Here is a 21576-nt window from a genome sequence, read left to right as displayed (position 1 = left end):
TGAGGGTCCGAACGTGGAAGTGAACCCCGAAGGGATTCAGCAGAGAGGATCTCCCCTGCATTTTCCGGCCACCATCAGAAAGAAAAAAAGTAATTGCAGGAAAGGTTCAACACGTGATATATTTACAAAGAAAGACGGTACACAGAAAGAGTTTTCAAAGTTGAGATATATACCATATTCCCCCTGTCTCACTCTTACCCTAGCGGCCGTTAGAAAAAAATGCATAAAAAAAAAAGTATAAATTACCCGCATCATTGAATAAGCCGCAGAGTTGAAAGCGTGTGACAAAAGTAGAGTTTTATAATCCGGAAATTACAGTAATCTCGCTCTATGTCGGAGCTCTGTCTGTTCACAACGGACAGCATAATATCTTCTTCTGTGGTTATATAGTAATTTGTCCAAACCAATCACTATCTGACACGTCATCGGACCAACTGACAGCCAATCCCATAATGTGATGTCAGCACTAGTTGAAGGACCCTGAACGGTTGTTGCAGGCCGAATGGTTATGGTGCCTACAGCGGAACTATCCCCCCTCAAATACTGCTGTATGTGTGGAGCAGGGAAAAGGAGACACAATGCTCTGTCAAAATGTCAAGTCTATTTTTTTTTACAATTTGAAAGCAAGATTAGATGTTTTCTATCACTGACATGGAAGTTAATGTTAATGTTTGTGAATCAGCCTGGCTTTTTTGTGTTGCAAACAAGAATGGGAGTTACAGATATTGTAGAAATGCTAACGTCGGTAACGTTTAGCGTGTCACAAACAAGCTCTAGAATTACTATTCTGACTACTATTCTGAGAATTCTGACTCTTTTGTCTCACTAAATGTGCCTTATAGTTAGGAGCGCCTTATATGTGACATAAAATCAAAAATTGACCATTCATTGATGGTGCAGCCTATGGTGCAGTAAATACTCAACATTTCTTTTGAAGTGTTGCACTTGTTAGATCAGCTTCATTCTTAAACCATGTCTATCTTTTAAAAAGTTACAAGATGAGCTAGATATATTGTGGGTGGTTTTGTTGGAGAAAGAATACTGTGCAACATCCAAAAGCAGATCATGGAGAGGCTGACAGTTCCCACAGCTCTCAGCCTCTGTACTCTGACCCGTGCCGCTCCCTGGAAGCTTTTGGATCCCTCTCGGAAAATGGTGTCAAAGGGCTCCATTGGGACCAATCTGTTGGTTTCTCACAGTTTTTATTAGTCTCACTTTGGAAATTTCTGCAATCTTATGTCTCGTACAAACAAGGCAAAACAACAACTAATGGATTGTGCTGACTGTCGCTCTATAAAAAGTCGTCCACATTGCAGGCTAAGGCTAACAATAAATTTGTCGTGTCAACAGAAATGGCTGAGAAAGAAAAGTTAGTGATGACATGGAACACCATGATTTGTCTCTGATGGTCCTTCATCCTTTAGTTTTTTTCCAAATCCCGGTTTAACTAAGCTATCTTTAGTCAGAACATGTCCACACGCACTCCAGGAACACAAACTCACAGACATGGAGCAGTGTTTATGCAGCAGCAAATTTTGGAAGGTGTGAGGCCAAAACCAGTGGGATCCCCTTACACCGCCAGCAGCCTAAGCCAGCAGCTAATAAAGGCTTGCATTGATCCTGATGGGTGGGGAAGGTTTCGCCATGGCACCACAGTCAGAGGGAGTTGTGCGCTGGTGGTCTGGATGATATACGTGCATGTGTGTTAGCGTGTGAGAAGCTTTGTGACTTCTTTCAGGCAGGCTGGGGCTAAATTCTGAAACAACCAGCTGGGGCTGCAAGTGAGTGATCAATCAAACCCACAATGGTCCCCCTTTCGGATTTGAACCTTGTAAGAAAGATCTGTTTAAAATGGAGAAGAAAGGTGGTAAACTCTTGGTTCTTTGTTGCCATAGAAAATTTTGAAATGTACCATAAATTATTTAAAGGCTCCGCCCCTCGTGGCAAACCCTCAAAAGTATTGCCTTATCACTAACAGCAGCTTAATGACAGATAAAAAAGACAAGTTAAGATCTATCTATCTAACTTCTATCTAACTTCGTCAGTAGCTTCTACAACATTTTTTGACATTGTCACTCATCTGCTATTGTTTGGGTTCTTTGGTTCCATTAAAGATTCTTCCAGGTTCTTACTAAAGTCATGACGTCTCCAGAAAGCCTATCTTTGAGAATTGGGACATCCACAAATCCGCAATGTTTGGTAAGTTTTAAATGGGAAAAAGGACCTTTACGTCTGTAATTAAACTGTTTTAACACGTAAACATCGAAGCTGTCGCCAGGTTGAAAAAAAGTAACTCTTCGACTATCTACGCAATTAATGTAAATCCTACTTTTTCTGACACAGACAAAAATTCAAAATTTCATGTTAGTGTTGCATAACAGCGCAAAGCCACCTTTCTCCACGTCAAAAGATGCTGGCAAACGTTGATTGTCACTACTGTAAAGTGTTGCACATCAGCACAAAGACATGTTTCTTAACTTTAGAATTGGCTGGAATTAGGTTCATTGCATAAACTGTTGAAAAGTTGCCTTAGTTGAAAGAACATAAACGCTGGAGCTGAGGAGTTTAACCCTGAAAGCGCTGATCCTCTCTCTTGGGAACTGTCAAATCTTCTGGTTCTGTGTGTTCTGTTTTTATGGGTAGCTGTGACACAGTGGTTGGTTGCAGGTTCAGTTCCTGCCTTGCCTGCGCAAACACTGAGCCCCATGTTATTCCTGGTGGTTAGGGGTTGGCGTGTCAGGTAAGGCAGCAGAGCAGAACTGCCATAAGGGTTTAAATGTGTGCTTGCTCAAGGGTGAATAAGACTGAGACTGTAAAGAGCCTTGGGAATTAATAATGGTACAGAAAGACTATATATAAAGATAAGCCATTAACCAAACCCCAGTAGGTTTGGCTTTTGGGCTTCATTGTTTTGCTTTTGGGCTTACATTTGGGCTTGATTCTGTAACCCCAAAAGCCCTTAAAGTCCCGCTCCAATTATTATAAAAGCTTTCTCAATGATCTTTTTATTAGGATTACGCTGTTGTTTTGCCAAAATCAAAAACATATTAAAATAGTCAGGGTAAAAAACTTTTACGTAGCCCATACAAATCCTACTCATGTTGCTCAGAGGCCATTGAAAGACCCACTCCAAAGAAAATAATGTTTTTATTTTTTTATTTTCTTATGGCATTTTTCTCATGATCAAGGACATATATTAAAAAATGTGAGCTTAAAATTTCATTTCTGGGCATTTTTTATTTTAGTGAATCAGAAGTAGACCAAGAAATGGCATTTGAAAACGCCTGTAGCTGTTATGTACGGACAACATGATGCGATCCATGCTCCGCTCCATTCTGATACATCCACTTGCAGCTGTAAGCTAGTGGTAGGCCGTGTAAACAGATGGATGACAGATGTAAGGGGGGGCTTACTCTGCTTCAACAGTCCCGCAACTTAGAGGTGAATTATTAATGGACTCATGCTGCTCTGCCTGCCTATGTCCTAGAAAATGACAAAGAGTTTTTTATTTAGGCTAAAAAAAAGGATAATCCTAATTAAAAGGCCACTGGGAGCGCTTTTGAATACATCAAAGATGATCGGAATGAGACTTTAATGCTGAATCTTTTCTTTTTATTGGCTGTTATTTGTGTTCAGCAAAAAAGACCCAAACTAGTTCTAAAAGTTATAACAGCTTTTCTTCTGTTGTAAGTTAAAATATGGCATTATATATCAAATCCAGTTTATACAGAATTGGTGTACAGAGGACAGCTCTACTTTGCCTACATCCCTTTTTGCCGTTTTTACATGACAGCTTGATACCAAACAATCCTAAAGTGGGATTTTCCTCTTCTTTGTCTAGGTTTGTGTGTCTTTGATGGAGAAGTTCATTCATTTTAAAGCTGTAAAGCCTTCAGTGTAGAAGTAGTTGAGCTCCTTAGGGGGATTTTACCAAGATTTCCTTTTCCTTATTAAATTATAATCTCACTCATACCTCTCATATTCTGTGTTTTCGTTTCCGTTTTGTGTGTGTGCTCATCATTCATGCGAGTGTGTGAATCTGTCTCATCAGCCAGCAGTAGAGAACCTAAAGCGTCAAACCTTTTTCTTAATTGATCCTTTTTGTAACTTTCTAGATGCATATTTCTTCATGTCTTCTTCCTTATGTTCTGTTGCTTTGATCATGTGATTGCTGAGTTTTTTTGTTTTGTTTTGTCATGTGAAAGTTCAAACTGTAAAATCCTTCAATGGAACAGAACCGAAGATTTTTCTGGGCTTTTCCTTCCTGGAAGTTGGCCCTCAGTTCCAGCTATGCACAATTTGGGGTTATTCCAGTCCTGGCAGAAAAGAGTGGAACAATTGATGGTCTGTGATTGTTCCAGGTTCACCCCCCCCCCCCCCCCCCCTCTTATTTCTGCTCCTCAGAACATTTCTCACCTTCAGAGTCTTAAATAGACTCATGAGCCTTGAACCTTTGCCACTGCCAGCTCTGGTTTTGTCAATAAAGACTCACAGTTTGAGAATGACCAAGCAGTATTGAGAAGTAATGATAAATGGTGAATTTCTAGCTGTTTTTTAACTCTGACAATTTGTCCGTCTTCAGAGGAACTTCTCTAAAAAAAACAACCACAAGTGAAGGGGGGAATGTAGTATGAGACATGAAATATGAACAGAGAACACATGCCTTGCCCAGCACATTAGAGTCACTTTTTTCTGCCATTGAATTTGCACAGCCCCTCCTGAATAATTTGAGTAGAAATCTTTCCTTTATTTACTTTCTAAGAAATGTAAAGGCATCTCAAAATCATTTCAGCAACAACAAAAAAAAAAACAAAAAAACTACGACAGATGAATGCTTCTGAGTTCTTATTCCCAGTGGTCTTTTAACCCTTGTGCCATCTTAGATGACCCCACCCTTCCATTGATGTGTTCTCCCTACCATGACAAAGGTGGATAAAGGTGGAAAGATTTCATGTAATCCATGGACACCAGTGAAGATCACAAATTATTGAAGAAAAAAGGTTCAGAGCACTGTCTAGTGGGTCTAGATGACCCAAATCCCAATGTTACAGTGCCTAGGATAGCTCAAGGGTTAATTATGATTATGCTGTTTATAGCCCAAATTAAAAAAAAGACCTTTGTCATTTTCTGCAGAGTGGCAATAGTTCATTAGAAATTCACCTCTGAGTAGTGAGCAGGACTGTTGACGTTGAGCAACCCCGCCCCCATTTCCTGTCATCCATCTGTTTACAGGCTCTCGCACTACCTTGCAGGACCTCACAGCCCCTACCTAACATTACCAGTACAGCAAAAACGGTGAGCAATGTTGGAGTTATCTAGCTGTACAGTTTTGAGCCAGATGTCAGCTCACAGAAGGAAAATCAAGATGTACCTGGATCTAGTCCCCAGGCCTAGGAGTGGAGGAGGGACCCATCGTAGTTTCTACATCACAATTACAATCGTTTTCTTATGAACTTCTTTCATCTGCTCCTGATTCAGAACAATTTGAATAAAGAAATACTCAAAAAATACTAGTTTAGTGCTAATTGTCTTTTTATGGAGTCCTCCATCATCAGAGATATGCTCAAAAACATGTTAAATACACCAAAAAACGAGATTTTAAAGTAGGCATGACGTTACAAAATCTTACTGTTGCACTCGGAGTTTGTCTTTTTTACATTTTTGTTCTAAATTTGAAATTTCTTGCCAGCTGCAGAACTGCAGACATGTGATCATTGCACAGCTGTGCCGGTGGAGTTCACGGATGACAGAGCGGAAATGACAAATCTTTCATCATGACACTCGTTGTGAGTGAGTGTTATCTTGGACCACAAGTGAACTATTTGTTCTCAAAGTGGATAAAGCAGGAAAGATGGGGTTGTCAAAGGTTCTAAGTGAGTTTGACAGAGGAATCCTAATGGCTGAACATCTGTTTTAGAGCATTTCCAAAACTACAGCTCTTGTTCCAAAACGGCAGTGATCAGTATTTAACAAAAGTCACTCATGGAAGAAAAAGAGATCCTCTGATCACGTTGTATGTAGAGAGGTCATGTGTAAAAAAAAGTCTGATTTTCCGAAATTCTCTATTTTATTTTTTATATTACGTTAACAGTTGTACACATGTGGCTGTGTTGCACAAATACTGATCAGTAGAGGTCCTGGTGACTTAGTGTCCCTCTTAAAATATACATTATAGTTACTTGATCACCTTAACTCTTGTGCTATCTTGTGGGGTCAAAATGACCCCATCCTTATATTAATGTGTTATCCCTACAATGACAAAGGTGGATTAAGGTGAAAAGGATTTCATGGACACCAGTGCAGATTAAAAATCATTGAAGAAAAAAGGTTCAGCTCACTGTCTTGTGGGGTCCAAATGACCCCACAAGACAGTGGAGATCATTTGGGGCTTCTAAAAGACGAGTCGCTTTCGACATGTTATCTGTCTATTATCTGTCTATCTATTATGCGGGCTTCAGTGTTTTTTTATTCTGGATGTCTCATGAGGAATAGACCTCGGGTATCAGCTAGAGTGTCACATACACTAGAATCATTTTTTAGTTGTGTATTATTTTTTTATTTAACTGGGATGAGTAATCGCTTCAAATTTTGAAACTCTGTTCAGTAAGGTTGGCTGCTTGTTAAACCAGACAACCCTGAAAAAAATTGTATTTATCTGTTTTTTTCTCTCTACTGCCTAAACAGATATCATTATAAAGTTACCGTCTGTCTGTCTGTCTTCCTACAGACATACATTTTCTTATTCTGTAACCCACCAGGCAACAGTAACTTTTGCGAACTTTTAGAAGCTCTCCCAAAGATGAGAGGATTAGTGTCTTCAACCTGAGGAGCAGCAGGCCCGATTGCAGACGCTTGATGCCTTTTCAGCGACCTGAAACAGATCTTGCCTCAGAACTACGGAGCGAATGAAAGCAGCAGCCGTATGAATCTGCGTGACACATGAGGGGAAGAATGAGCTTTTCTTGAACTGCTTAGCCTTTTGACCTCACTTTCATCTGCACTCTACATCAGCACCAACTCTATCATTAGCAGGCTGCTCCTGTAATCTATCTGCCCCGGAGTAACAAACGTGTTCCACCAAATGAAGTCATGAGGAGCTGACATCCTTTCCTCTTCCCATAACTTTGCTCTTTCTTCACATTTAACATGTCCTGGATTTTCCACCCCCCCCCCCCCCCCCCTCACTATATTCATCCGCATATCCACGGCTTTAAAAACATTTGTGTCTTACTTTCTTCAGCCTTTAGGGATTTTAGAAAAGCACATCAATACAGCTCAGCCATCATCAGTTATTTTCCCACTCTCCTTAGTGTTTCACCCCTGAAACAGTGACTAACGTTTAAAATCTTTATTCAGCTAATCGAAATCTTGTACTTTTTCAAACATTCTGTAGCGGCATTGAATAACTTCCTGCTATTTCAAGTTGATTTTCCTTTTTTTCAAGCCTTCTACACCGTCTGCACATGAGAAATGAGGTGTTATCTCTTTGTGTGTGGCGAGGTCAATAACGTTTAGTTGGAGGTTTGTCTCCATCATGTGTATGTAGTGATGAAACAGTGCAAACAAAAAACTAGATTTAAGTTAAATCAAAGGTGAATATGAAGGGAAAATTGTGTTTTTGGTGTTTTAAACAGGTTATTGTAGCGGTTTTCTCCTATGAAAGACATATGTAAAAGAATTTAAGATTAGAACAGTGTTTCTGAGTATTTCTTTGGATCGGAAGCAGATAAAAACAGGACGTTTTAAAAAGCTCGGACTTATGACGCAGCTACTGCCATGGGCGGGCTAAAGTCTCGCTTTTTCCGCACTAATTCTACATCTTTTACCCTTTCTGAGCTGCCATCTGACTTCAAACTGTCCAGATGGGTAGCTGCGATATTGCTCGTCATTTTTTTGGCCCCTTTTGAGCTTTGCTATAGGTGTTGGGCCGATGGGAGAGTGGTCTCACATTATTTCTTTGGGATATGCCCGACCAGGGCCCTTGGGGAAAGTCACTATTTGTATATGCATTTTGTACTTTACTGTATATGTGTTTATGCTTTTTAACATCATGGCCTACAGGACTACAGATGAAAACTAGCTTTTGGCTAATTCAGGCTTTTTTAACGTTTATGTTTATAAGGTGTTCTTTTTAAATTGCCCTCTCCCCTTTAAATAAACCTAATTAGCACCTTTCAGTTCTATGATTCTTGGAAACAAATTCAGGAGAACACTAGAGCTTTTATTTTGGTAGTTTTCCTTTGGCTCAACCTTGAGCGTATAATACCCTTTCCAGCCTTTGAAAATAACAGATGTTAATGTGTCATCTTGCATTGGAACTTTGCAGCTCCTTTCATGTACGGGTATAGCTGCATTATACCAGTAGCCTTTCTTTTTTGCCTCTCACTGCTTATTTGTTCAGTCTTAAAGAAATAGAGTGACCAGAAACTGTGACCGCAAGATAAATCTAACACTGTGAGTTGACACTTCAAAGTACCAATGTTGTTGCCAGGGCATTACCTCATATGGTGACTCTAAATAAAACATACGGAATAATCTCACTCCTTCCAAACTATGAATCTTGAGAATTTTAGAAAATGGTGAAAGACTATTGGATATCAAGCATGAACTGCTTTGTTAGCATATAGTTCCTTAAGGCTGTAGCTGAGACTCATCAGGATTGTGGTTGTAGTTAAACCCCTGCCATCCTGAACGGTTGTTGTTGGAGCAATTGATGTTTTCTTAATCATGAAGTAATGATTCCTTCAACAGAACACAGGAATAACCCTGGTTCCTTATTAGGACATGTACTCCAGTCACCCAGATGGATCTATAATCCCTCTATGGCACATGGTCTGATCCCACATGTACAGCTTTAGAGAAATGGAGGTAAAACGAAGTCAGGATCCCTTTCTCTGAGGCTGTTAATTTCATTAGTGGCTAGACGAAGCAGTCCGGGAAGTGTGTGTTGGCTTTTGCTCACCGTGCTTGTCTGTATCTCTTCAACATGTCTAAGCAGGCCCCTTGAGATACTGTTGAATTAGGGTTTGGAAGCTGAAGCGTCTGCTCTAACCCCAACAGATCCGAGTTTTGGCTTCAAACGCATGTTCAAGAACAGCTTTGACTACAATTTCCACTTAAATGTCTGAACAGCCATGAGAAAAATAAAAAACATCCTTTTTTAAGTCATTGTTTTTTTTTACTGATTTTACTTTGGAGTATTAAGTTATTGTACTTGAGGGTGTGTTTTCCTTGTTAAATTTAAATCAGTCAGTCAGGGGGGGGCCTTTTCTTTCATATGATGTTTTCTGCTCACACCTTAAAATGTCTTTGAATCTTTACGAATTGCTTTGCGTTTTCAGGGTACTTTTACTTTGAAAACCCACTCCAGTATCTTTTGATCTGATTTTAAAGTGCTCCCAGTGGTCGTTTAATTGGGATTATTTTTAGCCCAAAAAAACCTGTGTTGTTTTGTAAGACATAGTTTCTGCAGAGCGGCAGGAGTCCATTAAAAATTCACTCTGAAGTCGTGGGCGGGACTGCTGGTGCAGAGTAAACCGACCCCCATTTTCCACCATCCATCTGTTCACACGCTCTCCCACTAGCCTACAGCCACTCACTCCTCCAAGCTAACATTGGCGGTGCAACAAAAATAGCAAGAAACCAATATTGGAGATATCCAGCTTTCCAGTTTAGAACCAGCTAAATGAGGAAAAGAAAGACGTACATGGATCTAGTTGAATATTAGTGGATGCATCAGAATGGATCTTGTGGACCGCCCAGCGTATTTTCTAAGCTCTTTTTTAAACAGCAGTTTTTCCTCTGCTCCTGATTCACAAGAAATACTGAGATTTGCTGTTTTGAGCTTCTTTATCAAGAGAAAAATGCCACAAGAACATGTTACTCACTCACTGAAAAACACCAAAAACACAATTTTCATCAGAGCGGGTCTTTATTAATAGTTCTCTTCCAGTGGGTGAGGAATGAATACACATGTCCACATCTTTCTTAGCTTTGCATTCACAGTGTACCCCTTAAGTCCAAAGTACTTAGAAACAAACACGGCCCAAACAAACTTTTTTAAGCTCATTCCATTATATTTTGTGGGTTTCCCAACAGCTGAAAAGTAAGATACATATTGCTCTTTGCACAGCGTTATAGTCCGTTTGCATTTACACTGTGGCCGAACCACAACAGGATTCACTTGCAAGGAAATCAAGACCCGTGTTTCAAGCAAGTTTCGATTGTTTTTCCTTTTTTTAAATCAAGTTTTTGATATTTTCCGGAGAGTTTCACATCAAAACTTTTGCTAAACAGGTTCACAGGGGTTGTCCCACAAATCCTTACCTATGCCTCCAGTTTCTGCCTTTATGTGTGCATTAGGCTTCTTCTCCAGGGGTTAATGGTGCCTGCAGGATCACAGGGATCACTCAGACCTGTTGACTTACATTTGCCCCAAAACCGCAGACTCCCACGCCAGACGAGCTTCCCTGCCAGGCCAATAGAAAGTCAGCCACTGAGCAAACACAGATTGACACTGTTTTCTCTTCCTCCTGTTTATTTTCACTGATGCCTTTCTGTCTTCTCTTTTCATTTTTTTTTTTTTTTTGCGTATGGTGGCAATGAACACACTTCTGTCCTTTGTCCTATTTATTCAGCTGACTGTTAAGTACATTGGATGATGAGGTGTAAATTTCAAATTAGAAAAAACCTCCTCCCATGTTACTTCTGGGTCTAAGAGAAAGGCTTCAAAGCAGACATCCTGTTGCACTTCTGCAGACCAAATGGACTCCATATTTGGTCTGGGCAACAAACCACATGCAGAATGGAAATAATAATAAGATGATTACACAAAAGAAAAACATCATTTTAATCACCAGCTCATGTGATCAGAGAGGGTACTACTATAATATGATGACTAGTGGGTCTAATAGGGCTCAGTTGTGTACAGGTAAAGCTGGAAACCGGCATGACCAAAATATTTATTTTTGATGTTATTTAAATACTCGTAAAAATAAGGAATCTCATACATTTGTATAAAGTACATAAAGTCTCTATAGTTCTAATAAAAACTGATATGGTTTGTTAAAAAAAGCACAACGTGAGCCTAAAAATGTATCGTGTATATTTTACATCTAGTAGAATTAAAATTTACATACAAGGTCTAAATAGGACAATTTAAAGCAGCTCTAAGGAGAGCTGTGGTAGAAATCTAGATTTCCCCTTACAGTATAGTAAGTTTAGGTCAATTTGTGACTCCTGTTGCTGCTTGAATTTGATAATTTTTGGGGTCTTGTTAAGGCTGGGAAAAGTTTTGCTGACAAATGATGCTTTTTTATTAAAGTTTAATAGCATTAAAGTGCAGCAGAGTTAAGACCATTTAGAATAAACACTGTCCTACACAATCAATGACATTAGCAACCCACTCTGCAGGGGGTGAATAAATGGTTCAACCCCCCATTTGAGAACAAAGCATTTAACCTTAAACTGTGCTCAATTTGAGGACATTTAAACTGCTTTGGATAAAACCGCTGAGTAAATAAACAAAAATAAACTGAATGACCATCCTTAGTACTGTATCTGAGTATTTGTTTACATTTAATTCAAGTCAGTTTTATTCATATATAGAGCAATACTACAATACAGTTGTCTCAACGGGATTCATTAATTTTACAAAACATAAAATCAATTGTAAAACACAATAGCTGATTGCTAAACTAAACAGACTAACCTCAACTGAGCATCCCTGCCCTTAGACCCTCCTTCTGAGTGAGGAAAAAAAAACCTGACAAAGCCTCAGGGACATCCACGTGAAAGAGGGATCCTCCCCCAGGACGGACAGGCGATGTACCTGGACTGTTAGAGAAGAATGAGCTTATCTAACATTACAACTACATGTTTGAATAGTGTAGCAGATGGGCTTCATCCAAATAGAGTTGGGATCAAAGGACAATCTATTACATCTATCAAAACTTTGGAAACACTCTTTTTAAACAGTAAACACCAGGCAATTTTTGGTGTTATTCTGTTATTAGGCGCTAATCTATGTTCAGACACAATCTATGTTCATTGACGCATAGCTCCGGCACGTTTCAACGACCGCTCAACGTACAGAACGTGTTGAAAGTTAAACCTGGTCAAACTTTGACCAATCAGGAAATCTGGTTTTTATGTATGAACGGCGTCCCTATTAATTCACGGAAATCACAACCATTGAAATGTTGATAATGGAGTAGAAATGAACAATTACAGTTTGTGCCCGACTGGAGTCAAATAACACCAAGTCTTTTATATATCAAAACGGAGCTGTGAAAGCAAAAGCCTGGAGCGAGATTCACAGGGTTTGCATCACTTTAAGATTTCGCACCAAGCCTCTTCCAATTTTAGGTAGCAGACATGCGCTTGTGAACAGTAGGAAAAGAAAAGAAGAAAAAGCCCCTCCCATTGTGAAAACCACAGACAGAACTCGCGTCACATACCCGGTCTGATCGGAGATCTAGAGTTAGTGGATGTCTGGTATAGAATGGTAAATGGCGTATACTTATATACTTGTATACAAAGGTTTTGGTGGATCTGGAGCAAGGAAGCGGTTGGCTGGTCTCATGTCATATAAAACCTGCCTTTTTTGTGGTTCATGACATTCCACAAGATTTTTATGTTGGATTTTATTAATATGTCGCAGGTTTTATTGCTACCTGAGAATTCTGTTCACATTAAGCTCCCTTTTTTCTACTAAACCCCAATTTAATTTGACTTTTGATGAATAATTCGATTCGTCATGACAGTAAAGGTTAAGCAGGTCTGTGATGACTGTTTTTCTTGTGGCATTCACAGCTGATTTCTGCGAGAGAGGCCTGGAATGCTGGTGACCATGATGCTAGCTTCAGTCTGTTTTTTACTGACATTTGGGGCACGTGCCCTTGCTGGAGGCTACCCCCCCATGCCCCACATGAAGTACATGCAACCCATGATGAAAGGACCCATTGGACCTCCATTTCGAGAGGGCAAGGGGCATTATGTTGGTGAGTAACAATTTTATTTGTAATCATCTTTGTAGCAATTTCAGAAATCATTCTTTTCTTGAAAAGCTGCAAACCACTGTCCAGAGGATCCATTCTGTCACATATAAATTTAAACAGCAAAATTCATTTTAAGTTCCACTCTTATTATCTTTTAAGTTATTTTCAAAGCGTTCTCAATGATCTTTTAATTATGATAAAAAAAACTTTCATTTTCTAGGACATAGTTTCTGCAGAGCAGCAGGAGTTCAACAAAAATTCACCCCTAAATTGTAGGCAGGACTGTTGACATGGAGTAAGCCCACCCCCACTTCCCATCACCCAGCTGTTTACACTCTCTTCCACTAGCTTACAGCCCCTCACACCACCAGCCTATTATCAGTGCCATGAAAATGGCGAGCAATACTCAAACTATCCAGTCGTACAGTTTTGGTCCAGATGCCAGCTCAAACGAGGAAAAAAAAGAAAAAAAAAAGAGGAAGATGGATCTATTTGTCTGCTAGTGAATGCAGCGGAGCAGGGAGCTTGTGGCTTTTTCAAACTCCTTTTTTTCATCTGCTCCTGATTCACAGCAATTTGAATAATAAATAATGAATCGAAGTTTTAATCTTAATTTTGTTCGCCATCTTGAGAAAAATACCACATGATCACGTTAACAACACAATTTTCATTGGCGTGGATCTTAACACTGATTGCTCAATGGTTTTAATTCACGAATGCCCAGTAGGTGGCAGTCTAAAACTAGGGCCTCAATTCCAAGTGGAACTCCATGAAGCTGCTGCTCCCACCATCTGGATGTTGTTACTCCACTGTTTATCACATATTTCCCAGGAGAGAGTGTGAGAGAAACTCAAATAGATTAATTACAAAAAAAGAAAAAAAAGACCTAAGCGAGGATCTGAGAAAAGCAGGAGGTGTTCATCTTTAGTATTTAAATAATGAAAGTTCCTTTCTTCTGCTTACTGCCGATTCTGAGTCACACATGGATGGATTTCGCCGACTGCAGGTGGCCCTGTTAAAGTCATTGCTTCTCAAAGTGTTGGAAAATGTTTCACACACATAAAACAACCCATGATTAATGCTCAGAAAATTTGATGTCAAGGTTTTATGTGTAAAGCTCCTGTAGAATCCTCAATATTTACTAGAAAAGGTATACATTTTCACAAAGTGCAAGAAATATGGCTGATGTAGCAGCACTGTTAACTGTAAGGCCTTGTGAATGGAATTTGATGTAGTGTTTTTACTGCCACTTAGTGGTCATTGGTTCACAGTACATAGCGAGTTACCTAACTGAAAGATTACAAGTACACATTTCCCCTGTCATAGTAATCATCTGGTGATTTTAATAAAGTAATTCAAGGACACATTAAAAAATAATTATTCTTTTTTTATTTTAGAATTGTTTTTTTTTTCTACAAAAATTTACTTTTTCAGAAAACAGAACAAAAAATGTTTAAAAAATAAGTTCATTCACCTGACCACTCACTACACCGTATTAATCTGAGATGATAATCTTAGAAGAACTCAGAGAAGAGAACTTTTAAGAGAACTTTTTTGGACTGTCTGGGTTGACATTGTTTTTTTCCCCAAGTTTCCACTGTGCCCAAGTGGCTTTATTGATCACAGTTGTGCAGCACTTTCTCATCCAATGTAGCCTAAGGGCTCAACAGTCACATCACCCTTTTTTACAAACTAGCCAGAATTTTTAGTTAGGTGCTCATTTATTATATATAGCTTTGCTAGATAGAGAATAAAATCATAAAAAGAAAAAAGAAATTGAGCATCCCATTTAAAAACACAAGGAACAGCAGAAAACCACATTATAAACTAAGAACAGGAAAACAGAATTTCAAATCACAACAGTTTTCCAAAAAAGGCAAGGCAAGGCAAGTTTATTTGTATAGCACAATTCGTACACAAAGTTATTCAAAGTGCTTTACAAAACAGGAACATGCATTAAAATTACAATACATAACAGTGCAAAGATAAAAAACATACATAATCATAAAACTGACTTTAAAAGGAACAAAAAGATTCAACGATCCCGTTGCATTCTATGAACAACTGTGCAACCCACCCACCCATCCATCCATCCATCCATCCATCCATCCATCCATCCATCCATCCATCCATCCATCCATCCATCCATCCATCCATCCATCCATCCATCCATCCATCCATCCATCCATCCATCCATTCTTCCATCCATCCATCCATTCAACCATCCATCCATCCATCCAATAAATGCTCCGAACCCACTAAATCCTGTTTGGGGTCACAGGGCAGCTGGAATCAACCCATCTGCTGTTGGGCGAAGGCGGGATACACCCTCAACCGATTGCCAGCCTGTTGCAGTGTCACAAACATACACACACCAAGGGACAATTTAGAGATACCAAATAAACTATGAAGCATGTTTTTGGACTGTGGGAGGAAGCTGAGGAGACCATGCAAACTCCACACAGGAAGGACCTAGCCGGAATTCGAACCACAGCCTTCTTACTGTGAGGCCAAAGTTAACTGCACCACCATGTATTTAACTATAAATTACTTTAAAGTTACACACAAACCCATATATAATGAGTTTCACCATGCACCTCAGCGCCACGAGGAGACAGAGTTGTTCTCTAAAGGTAAAGACTTCCTTTTGACTCACACTGAGGTTTGAAACTTACAAACATTTCTCAACATCTTTTTTGAATACATTTTTCCTAAACCTTAATTCCAAAGTATTAAGCTGTTTTTCACTGTATCTGTTTTAGCCCTGTATTATTAGTGGGGAAGTGTATTGAGAAAGGAGCCCATTTCAAGAATACAGTGTTCATATTCACAGTCAGAAGTCATCCCAATGGGACAGGTCAACTCTCACGTCTTTGTTGTGGTGTGTTTTTATACTCGCTGTTGATGGTAATGTGTAGAATTTAAATATTGATGTGACATCTTGATACTCTTTTCTTTTTTAGATATGCCACCGATGATGGAAGTTAAAGGAGAACCAGGCCCCCAGGGAAAACCTGGACCAAGAGGACCCCCTGGCCCACCTGGACTACCTGGAAAACCTGGACTAGGAAAGCAAGGACTCAATGGTCAGCCAGGCCCTCAAGGCCCTCCAGGCTTACCAGGAATTGGTAAGCCTGGACTTCCAGGTCTTCCGGGAAAGATTGGACCAAGGGGGATCCCAGGACTTAATGGTGAAGTTGGACCTCATGGTGAACCAGGTCCTCGTGGACCTCCTGGGCAGCCTGGCCTTCCTGGTCCAGTTGGTCTGTCTCTAAATGGGAAACCTGGACTTCCAGGTATCAGAGGTCCCCCTGGTGCCCGTGGTGAGCCAGGAATCAGTGGTGTTCCTGGCCCACCAGGTGAGCGTGGACTTAAGGGTGAGAATGGAAATGGAAAGCCAGGACTCCCTGGTATAATTGGCCCTCCAGGACTGAAAGGAATAAGAGGACCGCCTGGTCCTCCAGGTCTTGGCAAACCAGGACCAAACGGTGTACCTGGACTGCCTGGTCCTAAAGGTGATAATGGACTTCCGGGAGATCAAGGAAAGCCGGGAGAGCCTGGGGCACCAGGTCTTCAAGGTCTCCCTGGTCCAGTTGGGTTAGGGAAGCCTGGTCTAGATGGACTTCCAGGAGTAACAGGTCCACTTGGTGCAAAAGGGGAACCGGGGCCTCGGGGCAGCCCAGGAGCTCCTGGGACACCTGGATATGGAAAACCTGGAGTGACAGGGCCAAAGGGAGAAAAGGGTCATGGTGGATTTCCTGGTCTCAAAGGGGACAGAGGAGAGCAAGGAATGGTAGGCCCAACTGGGGGCCCGGGTATTGATGGACTACCAGGACCACCGGGACTTCAAGGTCCAATGGGGCTACCAGGAAAACATGGACTGTCAGGACAAAAGGGAGAACTAGGTCCCCAAGGTCCTCCAGGACTGCCTGGGTTTAGAGGTGATCAAGGATCAATGGGACCCCCAGGGAAGCCAGGTATCCCTGGGGAAAAAGGGTTCCCTGGACCAAGCGGTTCAATTGGAAAACCTGGACCCAAAGGTGATGCAGGGAATGTTGGCCTACCTGGAAATCCGGGAATGTCTGGTGCTCAAGGACCAAAAGGAGAGCCTGGGTTTATAGGGACTCCAGGTCCCAGAGGTCAGTCTGGTATTCCTGGTCTTCAAGGACCTATGGGTCCAATGGGCCCTCAGGGTGTACCAGGTTTAAGGGGTGAACCTGGACTTCCAGGACCTCCAGGACTGGGCAAGTTGGGAGAGAAGGGTGCAATAGGTCCTCAGGGTCCTCCAGGGAAACCAGGCCCAACTGGACTAAATGGTAACCCTGGCCCGCCTGGTCCTCCAGGACCACCTGGTCCACCAGGAAATGGCCAAACAGTTGTGGCAGGACCTACAGGTACAGGGTTGGGTGGGGAAGAAGTACCAGGTGACAGAAAAGTGCCTGCCTTCATTCAAGTTCCACTTTCTTCATCTGTGGCACCGGCCTTCACAGCCATTCTCACCACACCATTCCCTCCTTCTAGCATGCCGATCAAGTTTGATAGGATCCTATACAATGGGCAAAATGCCTACAGTCCCTCCACTGGCATCTTTACTGCCCCCCTATCTGGTGTCTACTACTTTGCATACCATATGCATGTAAAGGGAACTAGCTTGTGGGTGGCTTTGTACAAGAACAATGTACCAGCCACCTATACCTATGATGAATACAAGAAAGGCTACATGGACCAAGCATCTGGTAGTGCTGTGTTAGAGCTGAAGGAGGGTGACCAGGTATGGGTTCAGATGCCCTCAGATCAGGCAAATGGCCTTTACTCAACAGAGTACATCCACTCCTCCTTCTCAGGATTTTTACTGTGCCCTACATAACCCAGCCCCTTTATTCAGACATACTTCTGTAGTGGCAACTCAGATCAGGCCTAAACTTAAGATAGCTGTACCAACACAAAACACCAAACGATCTCAATCTCAGTAATATTACCTTCACCCCATACTGTTTTGCCGCTTAGCAACGACAGGAGCAAAACAAAAACCTTTGTGAATGAAAAATGGAAATTGGGAAAGGCAGGGGAAAGATTTTCTCTATTTCAGTGTCCTAAAATGTTTGTTGTGAGTTTTATTTTATTCTGGTGTGTTTGTTTTTTTGTTAACCTTTATTATTTTAATTATACCATTGTTATAATATTGTTGTGATTATGTGAAACGTGTCATCCTCATTGTTGTCTTTTGGATTGAGAAAGTTCAGTGCCTTAGTTTTTAATGTGCTAGGAACAGGCCTTCCCATGTGACTGCACACCGTGCCCCCATAATCTGATATTCAGACCAACCCCAGCTGAATGATTGCAACCAATTCAATTTTATACACAAGATAAGGATTAAATCATCAGTTGAAGCATAAATGTAAAAGGTAACTATTCCTAAAACTAAATCCACATAAATAAAGAAAATATAAAAACTGGAAAATTTGTATTAACTACAACCATGTTTCCCTTCTCAGTCCTCAAAGTTGCAATATGTGTTCGACTGATTTTTTTTTTTTAGAATAGATGTTGACAGTTAGTTGGCGTATGCATGTTTGCTGCATTTTTTTTGTCTTTTTTTGCATTCAGAAGTGGACCTTTTGACTTTTTAAATTTTGCTTTAATCTTTTTTTTTCATTCTTGAATATGCAAAACTACAACATTGCAGAGCTCAATATGTTAAAATGAAGAGATCTGGATTGCATCAGAAATTAATGAAAATTCACAAATTCACCTTTCACCTTTTAGGACATATTAAACTAACACACATGCATGGAGTCAATGTTTACAAGGAACAAAATGTGTTTTGAAGACAACTGCAGATGAACAATAAAGATAAGCGTCCTGTTGAATCAACCGTCCATTTTCCATGAGTTAATGTGCTTTACACAGGATCCAAAGCTACGTTCACACCGGGCATGTGACACATGGTCAAGAATGCACTGAACATGGGTTCTTGATGGCGCATACGATGTTCACAATGGTCTGTTACTACCCAATACTAGTGCAGGGGCTTTGTGCAAAATGTCAAAGTAGTGCAAATTTCATGAATTTTGCTTCAGGCTTTTTCTCTCACAGCTCTATTCTGATATATGAAAGACTTGGTGTCATATAATTCTGGCCGGATACAAACCGCAATTATTCTTTTCTCTTCAATCATCAATTTTAAAACGGTTAACACTTCTGTGAATTAAAAAAGACGCTACTGATATATTTCTACCAAAGCTGAGTCCTGGATTGGTCAGACTTGGTTTAACTTTCAACATGCATTCAATGGCTGTATATTTTGTAGGTAGAGCCCAAAAACGGACTTAAAAAAAATAACGATCCACTTAGGACGTGAGAGTTTGGAAGCCTTAAAAATGCAAATGCGTGATTAGACAGACTTTTCATTGGAAGTGGCTGCCTGCACGCGTATTTCCAAGCCCGGTGCGAACGTAGCATTACATGCAGCGCTTAACCTGCAAATAAACTGTTATCATGTCACGGTCTGAAGCATCAATGTTAGAGCAAATAACTGTTCTAGCGGCAAAGAACAAGATCTGTGAAGATATTAAATACTTGACTCCACATTGCAAATAGGACAGCCATTGCAGAACAAATGACACGTGCATTTTTTTCTCCAGCACAATCCTCGCTTAGCAAACCTTTAGGAGTTCAGAAAGAACGGACTTTCGGCTCCTGTTCCATTTAACTGTGTCAGAAACAGCCGAATAAATTGCTTAACCCAATGGAACAGCCACGACTACAGAAACAGGACGTGTGCATATCCGGAAGTGGAAGTTAATTTGCATTCATTAATAAGTGAAGGGACTGGCTAAGCCCTGCACGTTGTGAAATACAGGTTGTGTAACATTTAACATACTCTGGCAGATTTCTGCTGGGGCAGAAGTAAGAGGGGTTTGTTTACTCCTGCCTGGTGGATAAGACTTTGTGTGTGTTCATGCTTTTATGTTTTAGTGGGTGGACCTTCTTTTTGTCTTTTCCCGCCAACCATGTCAATATGTATGTGTACCTGTGGGCGTTTGCCTGTCTTCATGCCTTTCTTTAAGCCGTCAAGTCAGGAATGTTTCAACAAAAGTTAATAATAAACTTGAAACAACAACAAAAGATTAGAATGCGGTTAAGGATTCACAAAAGACTACCTAATTCAGACAGAATACGGTGCTTTTCCAAAAAATCTTCCCCTCTCTGAGCTTGGACGAATCTCTTCTTTCACTTGCTACACTGAATTACAACTACCTTTCTTGCTATTGAAAGATTGTCATTGTACAAGAGGACAGTGCCAAATATGAAGCGTTGCAATTATACAGAATGTATGCTTTTTTTTAGTGGCCTATTACTGTTTTTATAAATGATCCTCAATGCTGTATCACAAAACACCTTCAAATTGCTCCGACAAAGATAGAGCTACAAGCAAGCCTTATCAGTATTGTACATCTTTATAATGGTCTGACGCTTTTTTTTTTTTTATAACACAAACACACCACAATCCGGTATCTTTTTGGTGAGTCGATTAATAGACTGTACTGTATGTTACCCCCCCCCACACACACACACACACACTTTTAAGCAAATGGGCTGGCATTGTGAATACCTGTAATTTGGACACTCCTCTTTCCTTGTGTTAACAAAGACAATGTCACTTGCTTGCTGACTTTGCCACGTCTGCAAATCATTAAACAAGTGTCAGTAAGATCCATGTACCCTTATCCTACATTACTACTTAAAACTGTTTCCTGTTTGTTTTTATTAAAAAAAAAGAGAAAAAAATTAACTTACAAAAAAAATAATCACAAGAGCCGGTTTAGCTCGTGCTGGTTTGCGGCGCCTTCCGTCCGTGAAACCAGGGTTCGACTCCGGGCTGTTCCCTTCTCTACCACTGTGCCGGTTCCAAGCCCGGTTTGAGAAGGTTGCGTCAGGAAGGGCATCCGGCGTAAAACATTGCCAAATTTACCATGCGACTTGTTCGCTGTGGCGACCCCTGATGGGAGAAGCCAAAAGAGGAAGAAGACAAAAAAAATAATCACAAAAGCTTCGGTTTTAAGGGATATTTGTTTGTTTTAGCATGAGTAAATGCAAACAGCCATTCCCATTTGCACATGAAACTAATAAAGATGTATTTATATACTTATGGTAATAATTTAATAGTGATGCCAAAACTGACCACCGAACCTTAGAACATATAAATGATGTTTAATAACATTGATAAGTTAAGAGCATTTACATCATGTAGTTAGCTTTATAGATTTGCTTGAGAAGGAATATTTGTGTTACTTTATTTTCCATTTGTGTCAGTTATCGGCATATAGTTTTGATGTCATTTGTGTATTTACATGCACTCTCAACAATAGAATTTGGGTAAAAAATGCACTTCTTTTGTTTGAATTTTTTTGTCTGCTTATTCAAAATCTGCAGTACTTGATTGTATTGATATCTCGTCAATAAAGACTTTATTGTATGTTGATGTCTGGCCTGCGTGATTATGACTATATAATGGAGAAAATACACAATGACAATCTGTAATACTTTTTTTTTATTTTTATAAAAATAACATGCA

At 40.2% G+C, this 21576-nt stretch overlaps 1 protein-coding gene across 1 annotated transcript in view; it reads left to right on the top strand.

Annotated features, from left to right (window-relative positions):
• col8a2 (collagen, type VIII, alpha 2) overlaps window positions 1–21477 on the top strand; it is a 50443-nt gene extending 28966 nt beyond the window's left edge. Inside the window, exons 2-3 of the mRNA XM_023959864.2 lie at window positions 12814–13001; window positions 15962–21477. Coding sequence (XP_023815632.1) covers window positions 12839–13001; window positions 15962–17865 — 2067 coding nt within the window. The 5' untranslated portion in view covers window positions 12814–12838 and the 3' untranslated portion in view covers window positions 17866–21477. The remainder of the gene's footprint in view (window positions 1–12813; window positions 13002–15961) is intronic.
• Window positions 21478–21576: the final 99 nt, after the last annotated feature.

Source organism: Oryzias latipes, chromosome 11 (assembly GCF_053564925.1).
Source record: "Oryzias latipes strain Hd-rR chromosome 11, Olatipes_Hd-rR_3.1".
NCBI lineage: Eukaryota > Metazoa > Chordata > Actinopteri > Beloniformes > Adrianichthyidae > Oryzias > Oryzias latipes.
Note: the sequence above shows the minus strand (reverse complement) of the source record. Positions and strands in the feature narration are given on the sequence as shown.